Here is a 10,506-nt window from a genome sequence, read left to right as displayed (position 1 = left end):
AGGCCACACTAACATACTCTATGAGCTGTTTTAAGCTCCTAGATTCGTTGTGCAAAGAGCTTGGAGCCATGATTAGCAGGTTTTGGTGGGGAGAAAAAAAAAATGAGAGAAAGATTTCGTGGATTGCCTGGGACAAACTTTGCAGGCCAAAGGTAGGCAGGGGGATGGGATTCAAAGACTTAAAGGCCTTTAACTTGGCTCTTTTCGTCAAGTTTTTAAAGCCAAGTATTTTGAGCACTCCACTCTCCTCGAGGCTGAGTTAGGTAATCACCCCTCCTTTGCATGGAGAAGCATTATGGCTGCTAAGGAGATAGTGGTGGAGGGTGCACGATGGAACATTGGAAATGGTAGCAAGGTCGGAATATGGGAGGACAAATGGATGCCAACACCCACACACTTCAAGCCTATTAGCTCGAGGAAGAATCTCCATAAGGGAAACTAGATATCATGCCTAATAGATCAGACCTTGCACACTTGGAAAGAAGAGATAATACGAAATACGTTCCTCCCATATGAAGCTGAAGCTATCCTCGGAATCCCTCTCAGCTCCTTCCCCACTGAAGACAAGCTCGTATGGTCAGCTACTGCAAATGGCATATTTTCTGTTCGTAGTGCATATCGTGTTGCCCAAAGACTTCTGGACAACAAAAACAAGGGACAATGTTTGGACAGCACAGCTATGACAAGCTTATGGAAGTCTATTTGGAGCCTAAAATGCCTATGCAAACTCCAGAACTTCACTTATCGGGCTAGCAAAAATATCCTCCCCACAAAGACTTGCCTCGGAGACTACCATGCAATAGAAAAGTATGACACCTTGCACATTTTGTATCCTAACATCGTCAAGCTTGTTGTTAACTTGGACGAAAAAGATGAAAAAGTATGGCACCACGTGAAATTACCAAATTGCCCATCTTCTTAATCTCAAAAATAAAGGAAAAATTACACTTTAACACCCTAAAACATATATCCAATTACACTTTGAATGATAAACTTTGGAATTCTGTCCAAGTTAACAGTAAACTTAACATTAATATGCAATGTGTAACAACGGCTACATTTTTTTTTTTTTGAGAAACAACAATCGTTATAGTTTAAAATGCAAAACCTGCATTCAAAAAGTTTATAGTGTAAAGTATAATTTGGAATATAAACTATAATGCTTTTTGAAAAATAGTTCATACCTTTTCCAAAACCAAACATAAATAAAAAAACCAAATGTGTTTCTACAATTAATGAAAGAGTAGTACTTATCTCACACTTATTATTGCACTATAGACACTTTTTTTTTTTTTTGGCATTGAAATTGTAGCTTGTAGTCATTATTTCAACTCAAAATCAAAATTCAACAATTTTAGTGAAAAAAAAAAATGCATAATTTTATTTTATATTTTTTGACGGAAAAGTTTGTGTATAATTGTGTGTAAAAAGATTTAGCCAAAAAAAAAAAAAAGTGAAATAATACCATTATCTAAAGACAAAATTAAAAAATAAACCCGTAGTGCCAGTCTACCAGAGGAGAAGAGCGGAGTAACTGAAATAAGTCTGTTTAGGTTACCGTCTTGGCCCAATCCCAAATGGGAGAAACACGTCCACAACAACCGTTTCTCCGACATGGCTATCTTCCGTACGACATCGTACTGAACATCCTGGCAAGACTACCTGTGAAATCAGTCATAAGATTCAGGTACATATCTAAATCCTATGACTCCTCAATCACCAACCCCAATTTCATCTCCACCCACCTTAAAAACATCAAGGATTCCCATGATAACGATAATGGTTTTGTCATACACATGCCCTCTGTAACAGCCAACATTGGTTTTCAAAGACCAGTTTGTACGGTCGCTTTAGACCGCACTTTTGATAGGATTTCCGAGCTTGGAATCCCCTTTGATTTTCATTATATCTATACCCAGATAGTTGGTTCCTGCAATGGCTTGTTGTGTTTCGCCAATTCTGCTAATGTTGTATATTTGTGGAACCCCAGTATTAGAATGTTCAAGAAGTTGCCTGATACTTGCTTAGGACAGTTAAAAGATGTTACTCTCGGATTCGCGTATCACCCCGAGAATAATGACTACAAGGTTGTGAGGATTTCGTGTTTGTCTTTGTTTACACATGAGATTGAGGTGTACACATTAAGTTCGGATTCTTGGAGGAGTGTTGGAACCGCCAGTTTGACAGCAACCAATGTTATGTTCTATGATAAAAACTATCCTTTGCCGATCCCATTGGTTAATGGAGCTTTGCACTGGGTGTCAAATGTTGTGGAAGGCGAGAAGAATTGCAGGAGTAGGATGATTATGGCCTTTGATGTCAATAGCGAGCGGTTCAGAGAGCTAGCACTGCCTGATGGGTCTGTTGATGAGAACACCTTCCAGACATTTCTTGCATTATTTAAGGGGAAATTGGCTTTAATTGCGTGGGAACATAGCGAACAACCTGGCACCCAATACTCCGTATGGGTGATGAAGGAGTATGGTGTGGTTGAGTCTTGGAATAAACTATTTGTTGTACCATTTGAAAGAGTAGCTCATTGCATTGCCTTTACTGAGTATGGTTCGCTTCTGGTTTGCTACATCAGTGATCAAGTAGAGGCGCATGGATTTAAGTTTGTATTAGTTGACACTGAAACTCTACATGAGAAGAAGGATCCTGATATCCAACATTATTCATCTGTAGCTACTTTCATGGAGAGTCTTGTTTTATTTGATGGAGCAAACGTGGTATCTTACTAAGCATATGGCGGAGTGTATATAAGAAGTGAAGTAATTATCGTTATGGACGAATTGAAACCTTTGTTATTCCTTATCCTTTTAGTAGTAGGCGTGTTTGTCTTGCTAAAAGCTTGATTTTTACCCAGGTTTACATATCCTTTTGTGGCTACTATATATTAATATTTGATACTTGTATGGATAGTTTTTGTGCACATATCAAAGTAGGACAGCATTAACAAAAAACAATATTTGGCCAACATAATCCTTCTTTGCTTGTGTGCCCCTCTGGTAGCATTACAAAGAGCTGCACTAGAGCTCTCCTGACTTCAATTTAAAAGAAAAAATGACCAGAAAAACAGGAGAATATAAGAAGCTCTAAAACTGAGATTATTGAGAAGGAGAAGCTGAGTGCCTGTCAAGTGAGACTGTTACCATTCCATGCTCTTGTTCTTGCTTCCTTGGTTCAAGCTACATGGTCTTTGTTGGTTTCTATACTACATTTTAACCATAATTTCAATGATCAGAAGCTAATTTATATAACGGAGAGCCGGTTCCAAGATATGTGATGTTGCTATGTCCTACTGTCTCTGTCTTCTAACAGATATATCTAGATAAGGGATGCTATTATCTCATGCTTAGCTGGGTTCAATCACATGTTTATGTCAGCGGATATGTGGATCAACATGTTTATGTGCCTATATGGTGTGTTTCTGTTAGTACCATTTTGTTCTTTATCCTAAACAAAGATGCTATGATTTATACTACTAAGGAAATTTAAACAAAAATGTTTTAAAAAGACTTTCGATCTGCTTTTGGTTGTTGATTCTATTGCTAGTTACTACTGATTGCATGACCATTTACATGTCCTCACCATGGGCCATTGACTTAGAGACCTCTGAATGCATGATTGGTGCTTAGTCACTGTATTCTGAATATGATATATCTATAATGCATATTCAGCTCTTTTTCTCCTTCTTAGTTATGCCTTTTTGTGTACCAGTTGGTCTCCGCTTGTACTTTTCATCCTTTTTTCAGACTATCAGTAAACTTGCATAATTACTACTTATTGGAAAACTTAGTAGATCTGAAAAATTGCTTGTATTCTGTAGTTTTCTTGATCTTAGGGTCATGCCTGTGAGCAATAAAGCGTTGCAAAAGTCTGTCAAACATGTACAAAATAGAGGATAATTGATAATTAATTTTTTCATCGCTTGCGGGCGTAACTCAGCCTTTGTACTAAATCATAACTATCTGGAGCATTAAAATGATCCATTTCCTGTTGGTGTAAAGGATATAAAAAATAAATAAATAAAACAATAATAAATTTCCCCTCTCAAAGCATGAGAAAGGTGAAAAGGATTTTTGAACAGAATAGACAGTATAAAGGAGACTAGAAAGGGTGCAAAAGAAAATTATCCCCTTGAACCTAGGAGAAGAGAATGGTGGCCCACTGGAATGTAGGATAAAAGCTTGAGCAATGTAGCACTTGCTTGTCAACTGACAGAGATGAGTTACAACCCTGTAGAACACCATTTCATAATTATCAATACTCTATGTATATATAAGAAGAGAGTTTGCCACTATCCCATCGAAGCAGAGAATGAAGCAACCGTGTGAACAGCACTTTTGTTGAGCACTTATTTTGGTGAGTGGTGAGAACCCAAAAGAACTGAAACCTAAAGAGCAAAACAAGAAGAAAAAGCAGTGGCAACAACCTTGACATTGGTTTTGATTGATAGCTTCAGTGACATTTAGAGTGATCCCCTAGATACTTCCCCAAAAACCTTATCCTTGCTTCTCACCCTGAAATCTCTGCCCTTCTCACCAGACTTCACCTCTGGACTGCCTGCACTGTTAATTCCATACTACTATCTTTGATTTAATTTATTTATTTTAATATTTGCTATTTTTTGTTGTGGCTGAGGGATACTGGTTGAAGCAATCATCCATGTCTCCCTATACAGGTTTATTCCTTTTCTTTTATTGGGGTTATTTTGGTTATGTTTTTGTTATATATATATATTGGATTTCTTATATATATATATTTTTATTTTTTTTTACTTTGTTCATCTATGTACCATGGTGCTCTTTTACTACTATTGCTTATTGGGCCACTCACAGGAAAAAGGTACCACATTAGCTGAGACCATAATTTCCAACCTTTAGCATAGCAAATTGAATTTATAATTAATTTATGGCATACATGATCTTGAATTATTTTATTGGATAGCGCAGAATTGAAGGGCAACTTGATCATATTTTGTGCAGGTAACATGTCATAGTTTTTGCCTGTTTGCAGTGTGATTCCTTTATTTTATTTTCTGCTGTATATTTTGTGTTGCTTGTTGTAAATAGTAATTTATCCAATATTTAGTGATAATTATCATGCATATAATGAAATGGTCACACAATATGTGTTGGATATATCATTAAATGGTCAACTTTTCATGTTTTTGGTGCCCTCTTTTGCTCATTTTCTAATGTCTTAAGTTCTCTTTTTGTAAAACTTCATTTGATTCTTGAACTTAATCATCTGCAATGCGTAAAATCAGTTTTCTTTTTCTTTTGTTCTTTGTTTTTTTGTCTTCCCTTTACCTAAGCAATTTTTGAACCATTCAGTAACTCTCATTTGCACTTTCAAATGATAATTTTTGTTTCAGTGGACAAAGTTAAATCAGTGCAAACCACATGTGGGCTGATATGTAATTATCCCTCAATTTTATTATCATTTGGAAATGTAATTTAGGAGTTCTTTATTGTCGATCATCTACAACATTTTGAGTGGTTGACCACTTGCTACACCATTGTTGATAATAGTCATTAATTTGATGATTTACCTATACCTTCTATTTGACATTGAATGAAGTTATTTAAGTGTATTTGTAGACCATCTAATTGTTTTCTTAGACTACAGAATTTCATTTGTAGGTTTCATAATTGTGTCCCTTTTTCTCTGTTAGGATCTCTTAGTTGCTAAACTTAGTTGTTATCACTTATCTATAGATATTAACGGAGAAATTTATTTTAGACAAAGGAAGTAAATATGACTCCTATTCCTATTTTCCAAATCTAGTCAATGGAAGAGATGTCTTGCCCACTCAGTAGACCAAAAATTATTAACTAAATCGTCTTTCATCCTGGAACCATAATCATTACATAAAACATCTTGTTCTAGGCCCTACTTGGACATCATTTACCTATAATTGATAAATTACGCAATCTGTTGAGAGTTTAGGTATACACTCTGTGAATGGACAGTTAAATGCTGTAACAGGTGATGATGTCATTGGAAAGTATTATTGGGAATTTCCAAGTGATTTCAAGGACGCAGCTTGGAGTTTTAGACAGAAAACAAATTATTGCATCATTTAATAAAATAGTCTTCTCATAAATCGCCATTTCTGAAACTTTGATTATTATTTTACTATTACTAAAATATCGATGAAATTCTTTAGGCTTCTTTGTGTCCTTTTTTTTTTTTTTTTTCCTGATAGGTAATCAGAAAACTATTATTAAAGAGAAAATATGGAAAAGTACAATATGTTCATGATGATGAACAACAAGAAAAAAAGAACAAACAGCACAACAAAAAGAGGGTAATCAGGAAACTAAGCTAAGGAAAAACATAAACTCAGAGAGAGAAGAACAATCAGTAAAACCCCAACAACGAGACCACTCCAAAAGACTATGTTGACATAAAACATTTAACTCATCCAACGTCTTCTCATTATATGTGTGTGTGTAATAAATTAAAAAATGTAAGTGATATTGTGGAAATGTTCTTACTTTCAAGTTTTTGCTATTAAATTGATCTATTTTAACATTAAGTAATATTTGACAGATTAAGATTATAGTATGCTTATTAAAATGAAGTCATCGAACACGTGCCATCAACACTAGTACTCTTAAAAAAGGTCATCAAGCACAATAATATTAATACACTAGAAAGATAAACATGCTTCAGCCTTTCATTTGACTATAGTTGGAGAAGAGTTTATTAGAACTTATTCAAATGAATGCTAACTTACATTAGGACCATTAAATTTTGTTATCATGAATATCAGTTGTTTGACTTGAAGTAATTTCGTGCTAATGGCTGAACTAAGCTATTCTCTCTCTTACTAATATCGTAATGATGGAGGCAACACAAGGTTTTGAAAAAGCTAGCCTAAAGGCCCAAATATATAATAGATAGTATGCATTTATTTGCCCACATTGGAAACTTTATGTCTTGCGCTGCTGCGTTTTGGAGGAAGGAGCTTGGGCTTTGTAAGATCACGTATTGTCTACTTTGATGTTAAAGTTTATGTTTCTAAGATATTTGTATGCATGGATGGATGCTGATAAATGCCCTTTACCAATTTACTGGATTTTCTTTTACTTACTGATTTTTTTTTTTAATTGGTATTACTTCTGAATTTTAGGAGCTTGCTCTTTTTAAATACATCCTCATGTTATTCTTGTTTTTACAGTGTACTGGGGTTGCTTACCTTTCTTAGTGCTTTTTATTTCAATTATTATTACATACCAAAAAAGGTCCTTCATACTTGCCTTCATTTTGCTTTTGAAGATGCATGACCATATAAATTGGGAATTTTTATTTCACGTGCTGGAAGAATTTATTGTTAGTAAAAATGGAGGAAATGTATTTTGACTTGCAATTGCAGAATTAGATTCTCTGCTCTTATATTTGGTAGTCATACTGGCATATTTAGTTGCTTAGTTGTTGTAAAGCAAGTTGATTCTTTTTTATTTTTTTATTCCTTGGAAGGTAAATGCAGAACTCATGCACCCACATGAGATTGAACATCTGAACTGTTGCCATTGTTGTTACGAAATTTCTGTGAATGTTCTATTATGTTATTTGATTACTGCATACACTATACAGTATAACTATTGAATGTTATGTTTTGTATTGGATTCGTATGCACTATATTGTTTTATTGAATTTGTGTCATGATCTTGCTTTAGTGTTGGAACAATTTGGAATGATGTGCTGTTTATTTGAAAATTGGTGTAGTTTTAATTTTATGGATTGAAATGTAAAGGGAAATTGGCTCTACTCCATCAAATGAAGTTGATTCCTATGTTGTTTATTTTCTTTGATTTTGCTATATTTACAAATTTAATCTATATGTTTATATTTTAATTAATTATTAAACTAAATATGATTTCACCACAGATTGACCTCTGGTTGAATCCTGGACAGGGCTTGAAATCTTGAATCTATTTATTTTTTGGTTCTTGAGATGTATGGTTTGAAAACCTGATTCTTTATCTCTCTGTGATTTGATAGAAAATTTGGCAGAGAAGTGTGAAAAGTTGTTAACTATCTAGTTTCTGGGAGGCGGTTGACAGTATGAGGGTTCGGTGGTTTCCCATTGCCTCCGTAGGGGACATTGGTGGACATGGCTGCCATTCTGGGTTGAAAGGTGAATTTTGTTTCCAATGTCTTAGGTTGTATTAAGAGGCAATATTTCTCTTAGCAGTCTTTTGAACTTACCAACCTTACCTGTTCATATGGCAAATATAAGTAAATGAAATGTCTTCCAATAATCTATTGTAACATGACGCAACACTAGCATAACAGACTTTAACTAATTCCAGCAATCGTAACTAACACTATTGTTGATTTGGACAATGGTTCCAAAAGGTGTTGCAGAGCTTTTGGTGAGTTGGAAAGGCAAGTTCATTAGGTGATATAATGCGATTCTGGAGCATGGTGCCACCCCCTCCCACCCCCCCAATAGCCTCACGTGTGGTCTTCGGCAACAGAGGAATGCTCGGACTTTTCAGGTTGCAAAAGGTTTATTCATGACATGAAGATTTTATTTCTCAATAACCTTTTTTTTTTTTTTGGGTCTGATTTCCTTGATCAATGTACTTTTAGCGTTTAATGTTCATGTATTATTTTACACTTCTTGTGTACATGGGTGGCCTTTTAGCCATTTTTAAATGAAATTTAATTTTTTTATAAATAGCAATTATATACACAAGAATACAAAATTTACGTGGAAAACCATTTCTACTTGAAGGAAAAAAAAGAAAAAAAAAAAGAAAAAAACTTTCTTTCTTCCACTAATGATAGTTGTTTAGCATTATCCGTTGCTTGACAAAGAATGAACTGCAACATACGTTTAGTGGCATTATCTTGTGTAACATGGAATGTCCCAGCAGCAATTAGGTAAAGACTAAAGAGAAGTTGCTCCTTGACTTCTTTTGGGTGTGGTGAAGGTGACATGTTTAGGGAAAAGATCTTGTGTTTCTGTTATATGAAGTGGAATGGAACACTCCAACATGTGGGCTCCACTACCATATCTTCACGTGCCTTTTACATGGTTGAAAGGAGGCAAAATTTGGTAAATAGTATATTTTTTGGAAAAAATTCAATGAATAGTATGCATATGAAAGTATTTAGTAAGTTGGACTGTTTTTTGAAAATCGAGTTTGTAAAACTTGAGTTTCACCTAAAATCGAGTTTGAGAAACTCGATTTAGACCTGATATGATTAAAAAAAAAAAAAGTGGAACTCGAGTTTATTAAACTCGAGTTCCATGCTTAAAAAAAAAAAAAAAAAAACTAGATGAAACTTGAGGGAATCAAACGCGAGTTTGGTTATTTTTTTTAAATGGAACTCGAGTTCCAATTTTTTTTTTTTTTAATTCACCTCAGGTCTAAATCGAGTTTAAGAAACTCGATTTCGGGTTGGAACTCGAGTTTCCCAAACTCGATTTTCAAAAAACAATCCAACTTACTAATTACTTTCAACCGCATACTATTCACCAAATATTTTTCTGAAAAAATGCTGTTGAGCAAATTTTGCCGTTGAAAGGATGTCCAAACTTGTAGTCAGCTATGTTTCGGGTGTATGCACCCACCTCTCTCATAACATGTGGTCTCACATGTAAACATTATGAGTGAATTAGGTGTATAAACTTGAAATATGATATATCTTCTCATTAGAGGCTTGGATGGCTTCTCAAAACAAAAATAAAAATGTGGCTTGAATATTACGAAAAAGCTAGCCTATAATTCAGATTGCGGAGTAGCTTCGTTTAATTTCTTTCAATTGTAAAATTGACTTTTAGACTAATTAATTTTTTTTGGTACTATTAAAATGATAGAAACTCTCTTAAATTAAGCATATATATATATATATATATATATATATATATATATATATATATATTTATGGGCTTTAAATCGATTAGAAGTTGCTTCTAGATGAAACACGGTGATGAAGCTACACTATGGCCAGGGGGCCTTGTCTTTTGCTTACACCAATGATTGTGTTTCTTCACAACTTTGTTCATACTAACAAAAAATGGTTCCAACTTCGCATATATTGATAAATCATGGAAAAAAACTCCATCAAACAAAAACAACAATGGTGCACTGTTCATAACTAATATTCATTTTCTTCTTTTCTTTAGAATACTAATTTCAATAATTATTACTTTAAAGCACATATATTTTCAGTTCTCAACTAGTACATAATCATACCACTGCACTTCTTAAGCTAGTATATATAAAATTGAAGATGTTTAGCTTTTTGTTGACTTCTTTAAATTATGACCCATCAACTTTGAAGGCTTTAAAATTTTCACCTCAGCGTTATTTTTTTATTTAATTTATTTTAGTTCTTTATTTTTCTGCCCAACTCTTGTTTCTTCTCATTAACTACTTCAATGCCACAAATTGTTCCAACTTAAAATAACCAGAGGTCATCACCAATGACCGATAAACACCACCAATGCCTCCACCACTACAATAGTTACTGTTATCA

The 10,506-nt window shown here is 34.3% G+C and overlaps 1 protein-coding gene across 1 annotated transcript; it reads left to right on the top strand.

Moving 5' to 3' along the window:
- The first annotated feature begins 1,509 nt into the window (after positions 1–1,509).
- LOC142614506 (F-box/kelch-repeat protein At3g06240-like) lies at positions 1,510–8,550 on the top strand. The gene is made up of 3 exons (XM_075787031.1): positions 1,510–2,781; positions 8,017–8,152; positions 8,374–8,550. The coding sequence occupies exon 1, from the start codon at positions 1,578–1,580 to the stop codon at positions 2,739–2,741; it is 1,164 nt and encodes a 387-aa protein (XP_075643146.1). The 5' UTR covers positions 1,510–1,577; the 3' UTR covers positions 2,742–2,781; positions 8,017–8,152; positions 8,374–8,550.
- The last annotated feature ends 1,956 nt before the right edge of the window (positions 8,551–10,506 follow it).

Source organism: Castanea sativa, chromosome 11 (genome assembly GCF_040712315.1).
Source record: "Castanea sativa cultivar Marrone di Chiusa Pesio chromosome 11, ASM4071231v1".
NCBI classification, from domain to species: domain Eukaryota; kingdom Viridiplantae; phylum Streptophyta; class Magnoliopsida; order Fagales; family Fagaceae; genus Castanea; species Castanea sativa.
This window is presented reverse-complemented; position numbering and strand designations above follow the sequence as displayed.